Source organism: Phascolarctos cinereus, unplaced genomic scaffold, assembly GCF_003287225.1.
Source record: "Phascolarctos cinereus isolate Bilbo 61053 unplaced genomic scaffold, phaCin_HiC Scaffold_4;HRSCAF=312, whole genome shotgun sequence".
Lineage (NCBI taxonomy): Eukaryota > Metazoa > Chordata > Mammalia > Diprotodontia > Phascolarctidae > Phascolarctos > Phascolarctos cinereus.
The window spans coordinates 350911217-350929346 of record NW_027555847.1 but is presented as its reverse complement, the minus strand read 5'-3'; the positions used below and the strand labels follow the sequence as shown (position 1 = coordinate 350929346).

General features: G+C 40.1%; 1 protein-coding gene across 2 annotated transcripts; it reads left to right on the top strand.

The window, feature by feature from the left end:
* The first annotated feature begins 1442 nt into the window (after window positions 1-1442).
* PTGER4 (prostaglandin E receptor 4) lies at window positions 1443-14700 on the top strand. 2 transcript variants are annotated; one of them, XM_020996229.2, is made up of 3 exons: window positions 1443-2171; window positions 2911-3814; window positions 12766-14700. In XM_020996229.2, exons 2-3 carry the CDS (start codon window positions 2948-2950, stop codon window positions 13354-13356), a joined length of 1458 nt encoding a protein of 485 aa, XP_020851888.1. In that variant the 5' UTR covers window positions 1443-2171; window positions 2911-2947; the 3' UTR covers window positions 13357-14700. The 2 variants fall into 2 exon arrangements, with proteins under 2 accessions (XP_020851888.1, XP_020851880.1); XM_020996221.2 differs by having other exon boundaries at window positions 1449-2313.
* The last annotated feature ends 3430 nt before the right edge of the window (window positions 14701-18130 follow it).

Sequence of the window (18130 nt, the reverse complement as noted above, 5' to 3'; positions counted from 1 at the left end):
TTTATTGGTAACTACCTTTTGTGAAAAATCAGGCTATACAAATAAATTCAATTCAAAAGGCTGTATAGCAGCCCAAGTCTTTCATTAGTTACTAGAGAGGAAGAACACTCCTTCTGAGTCAAATAACCTAGGTTCAAATTCCACCCTATTAATTACTCCCTGAGCGATTTTGGGCAAGTCACTAAAACTCTCTGGACCAGTTTCCTAATCTAGAAAATAAGGGGATTAGACAAGGCCACCTCTGAAGTCTCTCCCAACTTTAGACCTATGATCTTACAATCACCATATTTGATTTCTTTCTTGACCGTTCCCTGCCTTTAGGAGTATCCTCTGGAGCTAGGAAGTTGTGATTAGACTAGAGGACCAGAAATGGTTACAAAGTACAGGAACTAAGAAAGGGCTTTAAGGAAAGGGCGATTTACAGGAGCGTAAGTGGGAAAGTTCCCCTCCCCCACCTCAGCTTTTTTTTTGTGACTAGGACTCCAAAATTACAGTTTCATTTTTAGACATGGGGCTAGGGAAAGAGTCATAAGTACACAATAAAAGAGTGTTTTCTCTGTGCCTTCTTCGAAAAGCCAAATGAACAAAAAGGAGACTAAAACTCCAAGGGTATAGTAAGGGGGGCTGAGAGTTTTGAAAATTTAGCCCCAGAAACTAGCAGAGGTGGGCTGTATTTAAATGAAGTTATCCCTCCCCACACCAGCAACTAACCAATCTTTCTTTCTAAGAAATAGGTGGTATGAAGATCACTACTCTTAGGTTTAGTGACCCAAATCCAGCCACATGTTGTCATTATGTACCATTTCTGGGTGGGGAAATCCCAGAGTCTGAACAGGAGAAACCAACCCCGCTGTTAGACACTACTACACTTCGGGGAAAACAAGCCAGTGAAGAAAGATCTTCGCATCCACGAGGTCAGGTTGGTCCTGGATGCCGGTCTACCGAGTCCTTTTTCATCCTGCTGAGTTCCAGACTGCCGCTCCTTCTTCCGGGTACCTTTAGCTCTCTTTATGGCGTAATGATAACAATGCACCCTCCCATCACCAGCCCGGCACACATCGCCTCCCGGGCACACCTTCCTATGCTATCCTAATTTGCAATCCCTGAGGCTACGAGAAGACAAACATATTCCTAAAGGTTGCCTTCCTTTCCCATTCTGTAGAAAGAAGATTTGGGAGATAGCCTACTAAGTATATAGGAGAATCAGGAGGCCTCTACCAGAGATGCTTCTCCATCCCCCGCCCTGACCGGGGAAAGAGGAGGGAGGAAACAAGCAAAGAAGGGGCTCAGAGAGGGAGAGAGAAAGGAGCTTCCCCAGCTTCCCTCAGGCTGTGCATCCTCGGGCCAAAAGGGCGACCGCAAGTGGATGGTGATTCTGCTGCTGAGCTTGCTCAGCCTTCCAACGGCGGTCAAGGTACAGGAAGCTGCCACCCTGTGGGTACGGAGGGCTGACTGCTGATAACAGCGGAGAGGAGGCAGGCGGGAGACCAAGTCAGGCTCCTGCCCGGCACAGAACCCCGCCCACAGAAGCCTTAGAGACCCGCCCCACTCCCACCCCCAGTTTCTTTTTACCCTGAACAGCAAGGGGAACCTCGCGTCTAGCTGCGGAGGTGGGAGAACTGACCCTCCTTCTCCCCACTCCCCCAGCCCCCGCTCCCAATCAGACCAATAGCTAGACGGGAGGTGCGTCGTCGGTCTCCGCCCGCGTAAGGGACTCTTGGAGGAGGAGAAAACTTTGTGCAGAGCCTGAAAGAGCTGGACTGCAGTACATACCCTGACAGAGCAGAGGAAGATGAACGGCTCCAGGTCCGAGCCCCAGCAAAAGTGGATGCCGAGCGATCCCCAGGACGCAGGAAGTTCTTGCAGCCCCAGCCGCCGGCCTCGATAGCCATCCTCGGCCGGACCGTTGGCAGTCCTGGGACCACCTGCGTCCACCTGTGGGACAGGATCTTTGAGTGCCAGCGCCTACCTGCGTGCGCCCCAGAGCTCAGGGATCTTCACTGTCCCACGGAGTTGAGAAGGCGGCGCAGCCCCTAATTTGGGGCTCAGAAATCTGAACCCTAAACAAAGAAAATTCACCTACATCCTCCTACACATCCTGCTCTCCTCCTGTCTTTCTTGATTCTCCTAAAACAAAGACAGGCTGAGCTGACCTTTAGTCTCCAAAGCAGGTGGGCAGAGGAGACTCGAACCCTACCTAGGAAAGAAGAGCTTGGCAAAGCTCCACATTGAGTGGGGCAAAAAGCTGTTGAGGCGGGTGAAGGTGTTTCAAAAGGAACTAAGGGTGCAGAGGAACCTCTAGTGCCACCGCCGGTGAGAGCTGGGGGGTTGGGGAGGTGGGACAGATTGAGGTGGGAGGAAGGAGGAGGATGGAAGAAGGGAGGAGGATGGAAGAAAGGAGGAAGAGGGTAGCTTTGACAGGAGGTGAGGTGCTGCCCTAAGTTGGGATCCGGAAAGGAGTACAAGGGCACAGAGCAAGTTTGGCGGGTTCAAATTTTTTTTTCCCCGAAACAGCGCCCTCAATTAACTTGGTTTTGTTTGTTTGCTTTTTAATGAGTATAGTCAAATAGAACCAAGTCCTATGCAAGACAGCTTTCCTCCTTGACTGGGTCCTAATTTTCCTACTAGCTGGGGAGAGGGGGGAAGAAGGGGGAGAAGACATGAGAGAAGAAAGGAGAGGATGCTTTTTAAAAAAGAACCAAAAACCATATCTTTCGAGCTGTAATATTGGTTAAGCTTGTAGATTTCTATCTAGATGAAACTTGATTATCATCCTCATGAATTATAATATGCTTACGCTTATTATACATAATGTGTGAAAGCTGAGCCCCAGAGATAACAAAATTCAATGCTGCTCAATGCTCGTTTCTTCTCTCCATCGCTCACACTCTCGATCTCTCTTGGTCGCAGATTCTCGCCCTAGGCTCCGTCCCCTCTAGCCATCACGATGTTTTCCAATGCCAACACCTCTGCCGTTGTGGCACTCTTGAACCAGACCGGTCCTCTCCCTCCCGTGACAATTCCAGCGGTGATGTTCATTTTCGGCGTAGTGGGCAACCTGATCGCTATCGTGGTGTTGTGCAAGTCACGAAAGGAACAAAAGGAGACGACCTTTTACACATTGGTGTGCGGGCTGGCAGTCACCGACCTGCTGGGCACATCGCTGGTCAGCCCGGTCACCATCGCCACCTACGTGAAGGGAGAGTGGCCCGGAGGCAATGGGTTGTGCGAGTACAGCACCTTCATCCTCCTCTTCTTTGGCCTCTCTGGCCTCAGCATCATCTGCGCCATGAGTATCGAACGCTACCTGGCCATCAACCACGCCTACTTTTATAGCCACTACGTGGACAAGAAGCTGGCCGGACTCACACTTTTTGCAGTTTATGTCTCCAACGTGCTCTTCTGCGCCCTGCCCAGCATGGGACTTGGGAGCTCCACGCTTCAATACCCCAATACTTGGTGCTTCATAGACTGGCGCACCAACGTAACCACACACGCCGCCTTCTCCTACATGTATGCTGGCTTCAGTTCCTTCCTTATCCTCGTTACGGTTCTTTGTAACATTCTGGTCTGCGTGGCGCTCATCCGCATGCACCGCCAGTTTGTGCGCCGCACCTCGCTGGGCACTGACAGCCACGCCGCTGCCGCGGTCTCCGCCGCCTCCTCCAGCCTTGCCTCCTGTTCTGCTGTCCCTCGTCTCAGTGATTTTCGTAGGCGTAGAAACTTCCGCCGCATTGCTGGTGCGGAGATCCAGATGGTCATCTTACTCATTGCAACCTCTTTGGTGGTTCTCATCTGCTCCATCCCTCTCGTGGTGAGTTAGCCAGAATTCTACTGCCTTAGAATCCTGGAATATTCGAACTGGAAGGGAACAGCTAGACAAACCCACTCATTTCACAGATCAGGAAGCCGATTCAGAGCCGCAAACTGACTAACCTGAAGTGAGCTAGTTAGTGAACTAGACTAGACTAGAACAGTACTAGGACCCAGGCCTCCTGACTCTCAGTCTAGTACTCTTTCCCTAGCACCTAGCTGCCTCTAGAATAATTTTTGATGAACTTTACCCTGCTGTGGTGGCTCTTCCCTATATTTGCTCCTTTCAGGTGTCTTTTTCCCATTGTTTTGTCATCTCAGCATCTCCCCAGGTCTTAGATACATTCCAGCCCTCCTTGAACCAGTTGGACCCTCATTTCACACCTCTTCATGGTGAATTTTCCCACAAGGATTTGAGAGGGCTTTTCTACATATTATTTCTTTTCCTTCCTTATCCAGGCCAGCTGTCTATCTCTTGCTGTCTTCTTGCTATTTGAGAAATACCCTACTCCTTCCTGTAGCCATATGGGGAGAATATAGCAGAATGCTCTCTTCCTTAGACAACTCTATTACATCTTTCTTTTCCCACACTGTTAGGATAGAACATGAGCTTGGTGGTAGTCTACAAAGATGGGATTTTTAAAGGACTTTTGTATTAAAATAATAAAGAACAGTAATTTTCAGCTTGAAAGGGACCTGACAGATTCATAGATCATCTGTAGTTCAACAGAGAAAGAAACAGAGACTCAGCCACCTATGTCCAACACAGAGTCAACACTCAAACCTGGATCTCAACTGCCAATCTGGTGCTATTCCAACTGCACCTCATTTTTCTTACAGAGAAAATTCCATTAAATTTTCAGGAAGCACATATTTCAGCACTAATGCAAAACTGATCATTCACATACATTTGTAATAATTCACATACGTCTTCCTTCACAGAACAAGTATGATTCTGACATCTGTATATGAATATCATTGGATTTTGGTATGCTTTATTCAAGAGAACAGGTTTGCTTTGATTTTACCATAAAATACTTTTTTGTCAAACTCACCTAAACAGGTGTAGATTAAGTATAAACCTGTGCTTTCACATATAGGGAACTCCCTCCCAAGTGAAGGAGCTCCCTCTACAGATTCTCTGCATCTTGCAGTCTGAGAGCACTGTCTTGGAGAGACTTACAAGGTTTTGTCACATGCGTCAGAAGCAGGATTTGAATCTAGATCTTCTTGACTTTGAGGCTATCTCTCTAATTATTGTACCACATAGCCTCTTGTACATGTAGGTTGTCAGAAAAGCTAATGCTAAACCTTAAAACTGATGATACTTTTAAAAAAGTAATTCCGTTTTAGTCTCACTACTGTTGTGTTCAGTTGGAAATTCACCATCAGTTCAATCACTGGACAAGTCCTTTCTTGCACTGGTTGGGATGTATGATAATAAATATAATAAAGCTCTTATTATTTACCACCAACCACGTAGGGATCTTGATTGTTAAAATAGTGTCTCTGATAAAGGTGAATGTAAATGGAAGTGCCTTAAAAGTGAATGGGAGCCAGCTTACAGTAGCATCTTGCCAGACTGTGTAAACAGAGGCATAAAATATGGCCAAAAGGGTCTAGGGCATAATATAATCTGAAGAGTTAATTCACCTTTGCTATATAAACATGTTTTACTGTCCTTATCAGTAGCATGAAATGAAGTAAGATTTTGGAAGCAACAAGCTTCCTTCTTTGGTCTTTTCCCTTGGCTTCACAGTATGGTAAATGACAGTGTAAATGGTTTTTATTTATAGAACATCTACTTTGTAGAAGTAAAAACTAGAAAGTTAAACAACACATAATTCAAAAATGTTCTTGTGGTTGTTCTAAAAGGACAAATGTACAAAGAGTAGTAACTTCCAATGGGAAAATGCCTTCTTCTAAGACCTGGAAGGATCTAAAAAGACTTAATCATTTTAATGGACATATTCCTGGTTGCTATGAATGTAACAGTCAGGTTCATTTTGGATACAGTTTTCATGCTCATTTGAAATAATAAGGAAAAAAACTGAGCAAAAAGCTCATAGCTAGCAAGCTACAATGCATTTTGAGCACTCTCCATCCCATTTAAGATTTTTAAAGAGAAAATAAGGAAGCTCAGTCTGTGAATGAAAGACATTTGAATAGGATAAGCACTGAAACATCTTTGTAAGGAGTCTATGGCTTAATCTTTTCTTGACTTTAAAAAGGCAATAATTAAAACTAATAGGTTTCATTTACGTTCATGATTTTTTAAAATGAGAGACAAGTGATAATGAAAAAAATTAATCAAAATTATTTTGAGAACTCAAATTATTTCAACATAAGACTATGTACTGCTTAGCAAGCTTACGAATTATGTAATGAGCCCAGGAATAATCCAAAGGTGAATAATCATTAAGCCTAAGCTTCGATTTCAAGAAACCAGTAAATAGGACCTGTGGGGAGAGTGATGTCTGTCTGAGGGACAAACCCTTCAGATCATTTAAGTCAAGCAGATAATGATGATAGGCAACAAAAAGTTTACTTGGAATTTCAAAAAGCTATGACAAGATTAACCAGAATAACAAAATGCTATGAATAAAAAACAAATTTTGCCTTGTTTTGAAAAGTTGTTGACTACCAGAAAAAAAGCAATAATGATAGTTTACCAACTGTGATCTCTTTTGCTAGAGTATCAGTAAGGAACTGTTTCTGTTCAGGAGAATGGCTAGAAGTTATTCCAGGGTTTAATTAAGTCTTTGAAGGAATTTTTACCAGGATAACAAACTGAAATTTCTTTACTGACCTAAGCTGTAAACAGAAAAACTCTTCTTTTTGAGATACTCTAAGATAATAGAAAAAAATTAGCTGTTCACACACTCTCGAAAGGATTCAAGTTGATTAATATGATGAACTGAATCTTCAGAATCCTCTGGAAAAAATTATAAAGAGAAAACAGATATTGGGGATGATACACGTGATCGTTTCATCCATTCCTCCATTTATAGCCAGTTTCAAAACCCAGGAAGGTTTGAAGAAATAATATCTCTACTCATGGGATAAGCAAAAAGGAATGCACACTCTAGAAGGCTTCAGAGAAACCTGCCATCGAAGGGTGCTTAAATGCAATAGCTAGATCAATTTCTGGTTGCTCATGTTTGCAGCTCTCCAAGCAAAGATAATCACTATAATCAAATAACATGCTTCAGGGTATGAGCCAATTTGCTGCGGGACCTGGAATATATGTTTTTCATCTCCATGCACAATTGATCAAATGTGAAGTGGTCTTTTTTTTTATTACTCCAAATTTAAGAAAAATCCATCTCACTCCTAAAAGGAGGTTGGCAATTTAGACAAAACTAACAACTCTGGCTTAATGCATCCTTAGTCTAGAAAATGACTGGCCATGTCTTACTTTGTTTTTTGTTTACTATAAAACCAATTGTTTCTATAAAGCCTTTGCTAGCCTGTGATTAGGTTTATAAAAACAGATGAAAACCAGGTTAAAAAAAGACTTCTTTGTTTATAGTAGGCTTACTGTAAAGAGAGCAATAAAATGCCCTGCGAGGCAGTGCAGGTTTAGGTAAACGAATAACACAAGAACAGGCTTTGATGCCATTAGAGCAGAACCTAAAATGTTTTGTTATTTTTTATCTCCTTAACTTTAAACATAGCACATTTTAAGACTGACAGTAAGCCTTCTGGTGTGTATATTTATACATCACTACATCTCCATGAATAACATGAATGCACACAAACTGTTGTATTAGAGCACCATTGTTGCAATCCTCTCCTTCCTCCAATTTGATTTTCCACAGCTGAGTTTTACCCATCACTAGATAACTTGAAGCATTAGACAGGTGTTCCTTTAAAGTGGGTAAGAAGATTAATTCACCTATTAGAAACCAAACTTAGCATCATTAACCTTCTCCCTCACACCTTAACTTACTTCCTCATTGGTAAAGTCCTTTGGTCATAGTAATTACTTTATCACAGTAGCAACCTTGCTAATGATTTGACAACTTTCCAGTAGTTTTCAACTCTTACAGGCATTAGAATTTTCCAAAAGGTTTTCCCATCTACTATATCTTTAGCAGGCATATTATTTCCATTGTTTTGTCACTTCAGCATCAAAGGCTTAGATCTCTATACCTATTCCCCACATACTCAGGTCTTAGATTTATTTCAATCCCCTTTGAATCACCTGCACCCTCATTTTATACCTTTTCATACAAACTTCACCCCAGGTATTATTAACTTCATCTTATATACTAAGAAATGTGACCTTAGAAAGGCTAAGCAGTGTGCTACCAGTTAATGACAGAATAAGACTAGAATATTTGATCCCAGAACTTCTGGCTCCTAATCCGATGGTCTTTTTGTACCACCATATATACCTAACTGTGACAATTCTTTGGTGGATGAATGTTTCCTAAGACATACTGACCACAATGTGATGGCCTGCATTCTTTCAGTGTTGAGGTAAGGGTTTTATTTAGAAGTATTTTTATTTAAAAAAATTTCTTTTTCAGGGATTTCAGTAACAGTTGTGCCAATTTTAACCTTTTCACAAGGTAGTTAGTTAGCTAGCTGAGCACACAAACCATTTTATGCTCTTCAAGTAAAACAGGTACAACAGGACCTCAATAACAGGCCACTTTTAGTCATTTGAAATCATTTTTTTTGGCCAGGTTATTAAGTCATTTTAATTAGAATGTCAGCATCCTTTCTTAGTGCAACATTCCTTGCTTCCTGTTGAAATGATGTTAATTATGGACTGTTATTGTTACTCTGATGTTTTTTTCAGATGACCCATTGGGATTTTCTTGGCAGAGATACTGAAGTAGTTTGCCATTTCCTTCTCCAGCTCATTTTACAGATGAGGAAACTGAGGCAAACAGAGTTAGGTGACTTGCCCAGGGTCACACAGCTAGTGAGGTCATATTTGAACTCAGGAAGATGAGTCTTCCTGACTGGAGGTCTGGCACCCCATCCACTGTGCCACCTATCTGCCCAATAATTGTGGACTAAGTCTATATTTTTGCCCTGTGACTTTCAAATTGTGTTTCACTGAACCTCGGGTTTTTATAAAAGCATCTGTAGAGGTTCCCAGAAAAGAAGCATAGTTATGGTAGGAGTGCTTCATGACCATCCACACCTCATTCTCACACTACCCCAGAGATGAAGGTTCAGGGACAGGGAAGGCAATACAGAAGCTTCCACAGATTCAAGAAGTTGTAAAGCTACTACCTAGCTTTGCCAAGAATAAACCACATATATAAATATGAAGTTACTTTGAGCCAGATTAATTTCTTAAGGTTGGATGGTGACAGGTTCTTTGCGTTCTATTTTTTAACCTAAATTATTTCAAGATTTTTCTTTCCTGACTCAGACTCTGTTTTATCGGTAGAGCACCTTCCCCACAATGAAAACTGGCTGAGCATGTTTATTCTGTGTAACATTTTAGGGCCTGTTGAACAGGGATTTCGGGGGGGGGGAATGCCCTCAATTTTCCCACATAAGTTGGATTGCTTCTCCGGATGTATTCATTCTGGTATAGGCTCTCTACCCTCTGGGAAAAGCAGATCAAATAGCCATGATAATGTATTTATGTAAGACAGTATAAGATGCTATATCTTGAAATAAAATCTCCACGGAGAGTAAGTTATCGTGGAAATTTCAACTTTAGCTTTGAAAGAGTTCCATTAGCTGCTACTTAAACTTTTTAACAATAGTGCATCCCCCTCACCTTTGACAGGTTTAACCTTTTTTACCACAAAAGATTAAAATAGAAATATGTTCTTCTTAACATGACTGTCATCCATGACCTTCTAGCACCATGCCGGCAGGCATTCATTCTAGATACTACCGCTATAGTTTGACTACTAAGTAATCAAAAAACACAGTGATGTTACTCTCCTTACCTGAAGTCAGCCAAGTCAGTGGTGAAAGGAGACTTGTGTTGTGTGAGTTAGCACTAACCACCGACTTGCTAAACATTCAGTGACATTCCTTGTTCTCCAAGATACTAAAATGGCTTTTAAAGAATTGTGTTCTTTGACACTTTCTCTACCATAAATTTTCCATGAATTTACCTTCTTTTACTAGTCTCTTGAGATGGAAAGGGTGGAGGCAGGCAGCACCTGGTCATGTCAAAGGCTAGATTTTTGCTAGATACAGAGTTTCCATTTAACCAAGGCAAATACTTCTGAGTTGATTATCTTTAGTAGCTGACTTAGAAACTGAAAAACTAAGTTAGTTAGCTTTCTTTAAGGAGATACTTGGAGTAGCCCTGTCACCTAGTGGCCATAATTCTCCAATCTTGTTAAAATCATACCCTATAGATTTACCACACACTGTGTGTACCACACACTGATAAAGCTTTTTTTTTTAAATTCAGATACAGTATTTACAGCATTTACTTTTTTAAAAATTCAGATACAATATTTACATTACTTGGGCACCTAGGTGGTACAGTGGATAAAAGTACAGGGTCTAGAGTCAGGAAGACTCATCTTTCTGAGTTCAAATTCAGCCTCACACACTAGCTATGTGACCCTGGGCAAGTCACTTCATCTTGTTTGCCTGTTTCCTCATCTGTAAAATGAACTGGAGAAGAAAATGGCAAACCATTCCAGTATCTCTGACAAGAAAATCTCAAATGGGGTCACAAAGAATCAAACATGACTGAAAAATGACTGAACAACAACAATTTATATTATTTCTAGATAATAAGTATATAGGTGAACAAAGAAGATGCCAATAAGTATGTGTTAGAAGTAATCTTTGCGTTTTCTGTCAAGAGCTCCAGTGTAGGGAAGCCATGGTAACATCTATCCTTAAAAAATAAATGAATAAACAAACAAATAAGGACCTGTATTTTCGTCAGTGTAGGGAAAAGGTAGGGGTAGAGGACAGTAGGGAAACTCCTTTATTGATGCAGATTGGAAACTCGTTTGTATTTCTAGTCTAGTGATTGCTTGGGGATATTGAGGGGGTAAATGATTTGCTCATGGTTACCCAGCTAGTATTTTAGAGGTAAGACATGAACCCAGGTCCTGGCCTTCTATCTTCTTATGCTTCTTTGTCTCTTTAATATCTATACCAAACCTAGAAAAACAATGACCAGGATACAGACATATTTCTGAGTGTTTTCTAAAATGTTACTACATTACCTAGAGAATGCATTAAAAGGTTATTATGCCAAGGTGACTGAAATTACATGTAAAATACATGCTCATCTCTCTTCCAAAGATTAATTCTATATTAACTACTATGTCCATTTCTTTTTTAGTAACAATGATAATAACAACCAACACTTATAAAGCACTTAAATATTTAACACTTTCCTCATCACAGCCCTGTGAGGGAGGCCATTTCAGTTTCATCATCCTTATTTTACACATAAAGAAACAGTCTCTGAGAGATTTGATAATGTGCCCTTGGTCACAAAGCTAGTGTACTGTAGTTTGGGGCTAATTTATATCTGAATTACTATTCAAAAACAAGACATTTTTAAAATATCTGGAATGTCATTCACTAACATAACTAGGCAATAAGTGATTTTTCTAATTTTAATTTTGTCAAAAATGCTTTTATCTTAATAATTTTGTGCAAACTTTTTTTTAATTGGATTTGCCCACTTCCTCCTCCTGAGCAGAGGATATCAAACATCATTTAACGCCTGCCTTATGATTCAGGGTCATTATTATGAAAAGTCATATTATTGTGCAATCATGGACATAGAATAGACAATAACAGCGTTATTGGCTGCTGAAGATAATAGTGTGTTTGACCTTATGTTAAATAGTAAAATGTATTGTTATGATTTTTTGAGTCCTGAGGTTTGCTTTTTGTAGCTTTTCTGTTTTCTCCATTATCCACTTGTTAATTCCTTCTATTTTTTGTGTACCTTCCTCTAACAGCTCCTCACCCAATTTTTATGTTGCTGCTTATAATCTGTTTTAACCTGGGGAAATAGCAAAACAAATTCATTAAAAATCATTCTTTACATATGAATAAATAGGCTATGAGTGAGTATTTGACACACTGTGGCTTTTGAAACATTGTTAAATAAACTGCATTTAAAAGATTTGTGAAATCAAGAATCAGTTCTTTTGCCTTGTCTTGTCTTTTTTTTTCTTCCTTTCTTTTCTCTTTCGCCCAAAGGGTCCAAAGTGAAAAAAAAATGCCTAATAGAAATTATCTCCATTTAAGGGTTTCTTTAAAATGTTTGTAATCAGATTGTGCATTCCCAATAAGTCCAGTCACCTTTAGAGAAAAGAAATACAAAATTCCCCCAAGTCATATTGGGTCCTAGGATCACTAGACAGCTTTTATATGAGAAGACTTAAAAAAGATCCGTATGAGCCATCCTCGTCATTCAGTACGCAGCTGCCCGGCTGATTAGTTCCAGTAAAGCTGCATTTGGAAGGATTAAATAGTTTCCTTGACATTCCAAGACTGAAAATTACAGCAGCCATTTCTAAACTATATAAAAATGGGCAACTCTAGGCTTGCCTGCGAAGACTTGTGTGAAACAAGAGTTTCATTTAAAACATATGACGGTGAGAAGGGAGATCAGTGGTAGGAAAGAAGTCACATTTCAGTAATGGTAATAATGTGGCATGTGGCTAGGCCTTGCCCACACATATTAATATGATAGAAGTAAAAGATAAAATGTATCACAAACGATTCAGCAAAAGTTTGCATGCACTGAACAGTGATCTAGAAAAGATAGAATTTTTAACTCTTAGCTAAAAGGCAACAGTGGCATAATTTGTGTCTAGTCTTATTTCTCATTTTACAAATTGAGTTCTCAAAGTTTTGGCTGGAAACCTTTGCTTCCCTCTTGCTACAATTTGTCATGACTTGGCAAAGCTTTTTTTTCTTCTTAAAGTACTTTTCCCTGAACCGAATTTAAGTTTTGGGTATATCTCTTTGTTTTAGGTGCGTGTCTTTGTGAACCAGTTGTACCAACCCAAAATTGAGACCGATATCAGCAAGAACCCTGACCTGCAGGCTATCCGGATTGCTTCAGTGAACCCTATTCTGGACCCTTGGATCTATATCCTTCTTCGAAAGACAGTGCTCAGTAAAGCGATAGAGAAAATAAAATGTCTCTTTTGCCGCATCGGAGGAGGTCGCAGGGAGCGGTCAGGAGGCAACTTCAACTGCACAGGCCCACGGACATCTGCCATGTCCAGCCACTCGAGGTCATTCATTTCCCGGGAACTAAAAGAGGTCAGCAGCACCTCCCAGACTCTCCTTTACATGCCAGAGCTCAGTGAAGCTGGCACTGGGGGCCGTAATATGTTGCCAGGCGCTGGGCCCGGGCTGCCCTCATCAGAAACCACTTCCCTGAGGACTATGCGAAGCTCAGAGACTTCAGACTCCTCCCAGGGGCAGGACTCAGAGAGTGTGATATTAGTGGATGAAGCTGGCGGGAACTGTGGGGCAACAGGCCCTGCAGATAAGGGTGGCTCTTTGCAAGTCACTTTCCCTAATGAAACATTAAACTTTTCAGAAAAATGTATATAGAGTGATTATGACAAATATCCATGCCGTTTCAAGGACCTTGTAAGTAAGGTCCAGTGCACTCGACACATTAGAAGGGATTTGGTCAGGCTCTGAAAGGCTATTTTTGTCTTTCCACCCACTTCAGAGCAGTGTTTCCTGATTGTAGATGAGGTATGTCCCCCTGGACTCCAGACCTACTCAGTGCCATGACTGTAACATGCATCTGGGACATAGGACTGCTCCCAGGGCTTGATGTCTGGAAGACATCTCTCAAGATGATAGATACTTTGTTGTTCCTTTGGCATCAGGAACTTCATGTCTGGCACTGAGCAATAGGTGAGATCCTAAGAGGCCTCTGTTTAGATAAACTACAAGGACTGTTTGGTAGACAATTTCAGTCTCACCAAAGCATGAAAATGTGAATTTTTATTGCTGTATATATCATGATTGAAAGTATTTAATGTATTTTCTTCTCCATGAGAAGGTTTTATTATTAATACAAAGTATGATGGAATAATGGCATACCTTTTCCTCCCAATATTACCTGCTGATGTTATAGATGCTACAGGTATATGATTTATTTTTCATGAGGCACGTTCAGGCCAACCTGTGATTGGTTGATTGTTGATGATGGAATCAGTAGATCTGAAATTTTAATGAGAGTTTTTAGCAATATAGAAGGGTAAAGAAAAAGGTGTGATTGGGCTATAATTTTCAAATTTTAAGTGCTAAAAGTTCTTTCCAAAGTATGCTCTATACATATTAAAAGAGAGAGGAAATCATTCTTTTAGGAAAGACAAATATGCTGGTGAATATTTTCCTTTTAAATTCCCACTAGCACATTGATTTTAGTAGTGTGCTATGAATCTGTATGTCTTTAAATGAATAATAAACCCCAAACTGAAGTATGTAATTTTTTAAAAAATCAAAATTTCAGGTCTCTTTTTTTTCCATCAAAATAAAATGTACATATTTTCACGTAATTGCAGGGGGAAAAAATCTACAACATCCATTGTTTTGAGTGGAAAATGAGTCATCATTTAAGAAAGTTCCTATTTGCCATATGTGGAAGGATCGGACTATTTGGTCTTCCACAGGACAGTCCTGAAAGCATACCTATATGAGGAATGTAGAATGATGTTCTTTCAAGGTCTCCTTATAACAGCTTATTGTATCACACATTAATCCTGTACAGAAATTTGGAGGAGCCTTTTTCAAAGAAATAGTAAGCATGTTCTATTGCCTAAAGTGTTTTGTGAATTGCTTTATTGTAATTAAATTCTGAGCCTGTTATTGGTACTGTTTGAGAAGTTGTATCTAATAAAATTATTTTGGCGATCACAATAAAAAAAGAATATTCATTCAGATATGAACTCCCCACAATTTTGAAAGGCTTATATAACTTTAGAATTGAATCATGTGGTTCACAACTTGCTCCAAGTCACAGCTTTCAAAGCCATTGGGATCCTTTATTAATGAAAGCTCTGTAAAGTAGATATCAGCATACAAGTTTCAACATACTCCCAAGAGCATCTACAAACCAACTTCTGTGGAAGTAGCATCAGTGTAGGGGGGAAAGCCCTGGGAAAGAGTCAGGAGGGCCTAGATTCCATTCCTGGCTTTGTCACTAACAGTTATGTAGATTTAGCCAAGCCCCTTCAACAACCTGAGCCTGTTTCCTCCTCAGTAAAATGAGTGGCTGAATTTGAAGACCTCTGAGTTCTCTTCCAGCTCTGAAATCCTATACTTCTCTTATAGCAATGGAAAGCCACATGACTATGCCCATGTTTGACACGAGTTGGTAGACATAAAACATAAGTGACTTTCTGCACATAAGACAGATTCTGTGAACATGTTTCTTGATCGTTATTCCTTGTGTAAACATTGGTCATTTCTAATCAGGAGCAGGAACCCCAAAATCTCTCAGACAGACATACCCCATAAGAGAGGTACTAAAAACATCTTCAAGTGCTTTAATTGAATAAACATCTATCTATTGGTAATGAGAGACCAAAAGGTTAGAAAAATGTGACCTTAAACCTCATAAATCACGTAACATAAAGTAATTAACAAACACTAGAATATGCTTAGAGAAATCCTGGACATATGTCAAAAACAATATCATGAGAGCTTAATGAGCTTAAAGACCTAAAACTTACCATTTTGTCAATTTAATAAAAACCTGGAAGGATATGCTTTCAAGCATTATCTCAAGTTAACAAGGAATAGGAGTATTAATTACTTTTGAAAATATTCTAATTCATTTGTACTCAAGTGAGACAATGCCCATTCACAAGCAGGTACTGCTAATATGCATATCAAAATGACCGTGAAGAACATCAAGTTACCATTTCTTCATCCTTTTCTGTCCAAAAATATTTCATCTAAAAATCTGAAACAAGCAGTAGGGGGCAGGTAGGTGGACCTGAGTTCAAATCTGGACTCAGACACTTGACACTTACTGGCTGTGTGACCCTGGGCAAGTCACTCAACCCCATTGCCTAGCCAAAGGAGGGGAGGGGGCGGAAATACATAAAACAAGCAAAAGTTTCATATCATTTAGAAAAAAAAAATTTAAGGCAGAAAATTCCACAACATTTTTAATAATAACTCATTTATAGAGTATTTAAAAGTTTACAGAATGCTTTCCTCACCTCGCAACAACTTTGCAAAGCAGGTAGTGGGGGCAGCGAGGTGATGCCGTGGATAGAGCACCGACCCTGCAGTCAGGAGGACTTGGGTTCAAATCTGGCCTCAGACAAATAACACTCACTAGCCATGTGACTCTGGGCAAGTCACTTAACCCCAATTGCCTAAAAAAATAAAAATAAAAGAATTGAATCAAGAGTGGTAAATCTTAGAATGAACTGAAGTTGTCAAGGAAAGCTAAACACAACTAAAAAGGAGAATGGGGACTTAGCTCAATTGGGAAAATGAGGAAGATCAAAGAAGAAATAAAACCATTATTGGAATGGATGGGAGGACAGTATCTGGCAAGAGAGAGAAGGTAGAAGTGCTTAACTTTTATTTTGCTTCAGTTTTGTCTGCCAAGGAAAATGATATAAGAACTTGAAAGTTCAGAACAAAAATGGCAAATAGAGAAGGATATATAAAATAAAAAGATAGAAAGAAAGCATCCAGGTGCATTTGATGAAAAGTCACAGGACCCATATGAACCGGATACTCAGGTCCTAAAAGAATTGTTTCCACAATTAGTAAAGTAAGATCACTGAAAAGAGGAGGGATGAAAAAGTACTAAAGAAGGACAATTGTCCTGATTTTCAAAAAAGGGAGAGAATAAAACTGCAAACTGTAGGCCAACTTATCTTTGATTCCAGGCAAAATTCTACAATGTGTAGCATCCTCTTGTGGCATACTTTAGAGCAGGTGTGGATGCTTCCTGTTAGCAATGATGATACTTTTAGTTGCCTATTAAATCAGAAGTCAGGGCAGCTAGGTCACATAGGGGATAGAGTGCTGGGCCTAGAATCAGGAGGATCTGAGTTCAGATTTATCCTCAGATACTTACTAGCTATGTTACCCTTGGCAAGTCACTTAAGCCCATTTGCCTTAGTTCCTCATATGTGAAATGAGCTGGAGAAGGAAATGGCAAATCACTCTAGTATCTTTGCCAAGAAAATTCCAAATGGGCACACAGAGTGTTGGACAAAACTCAACAACAACAAGTCAGAATTCAATGGATATGCTAAAGAAGCAATTTCTGACCCTTAGGTATCTCCTTCTTGACAGCTTTAAGATATACGAGGACTCTCTGAGCTCCAGAGGATTGGTAAGGATTGGGGCTAGGAGGGATCCTCCTTTGACTCAGTGTGGCCCAGCTACAGGAGCACATGATATCCTAGCATGTGTCTAGGATGGGGCCACCTCCTGTTTGTGTCTTCTTTTAATGATTATGTTGTCTATACCCTTTGATACAGTAATGCCACCCCTGAGCATAAACTTCAAGACAGAAACAGAAGCCCGATAAATATCAAAATCATTATAGCAGTATTCTTTGTGATAACAAAGAATTAAACACAAAGTGAGTATCCATTGCCTGTGAAATGACTGGGGGAAAAAAGCTATGCTATATGAATGTGATGGAATATTATTGTGCAGTAAGGAATGGATAATGTGAGAAATTCAGAGAAATATGGGAAGAATTATATAACTGATACAGAACCAAAGGTACTATGTGTGTATGTGTGTGTATGTGTGCATACACACACACACACACACACTCACACACTAGTGTTAAGGAAAAGATTGGTCAAAGGAAGTTAATTCTGAAGAAAGGAAAAAACATGAAGGTCTTGGATAAGAAATGATGAAACATACCTCCTCCCTTACTGAAGAGAGATGGAAGACTACCAAGATAGCTGGTAGCAATAGTAATTTGAGGGGAATAGACTTAGGTTCCTTTCAATTCTAGATGTATGATCCTATTACAGTATTCATATGCATCATGAGATATGGTCTCTGAATTAGATATTCTTGCTTGTTTTTCATAATTCGTCACAAGGAAAGACTCAATATAGAGGGTGGAGTGGGAAATGATTAATGTAAAGGCAAAAGACATCAAAAAAAGAAAAAAAACATCCGGAATTGCCTTTTTGACAGTGACTAGACTGGTAAATTAGAGAAATGTTATAGATACAGTTTACTTTGATTTTCGCAAAGCATTTGATAAAGTATTTCATAATATTCCCACAGAAAATATGTGAACTAAATGATAGCACAATCAGATGGACCTGCAATGGTCAGGCTCAAAGTGCAGTCATTAATGGTTTATGCC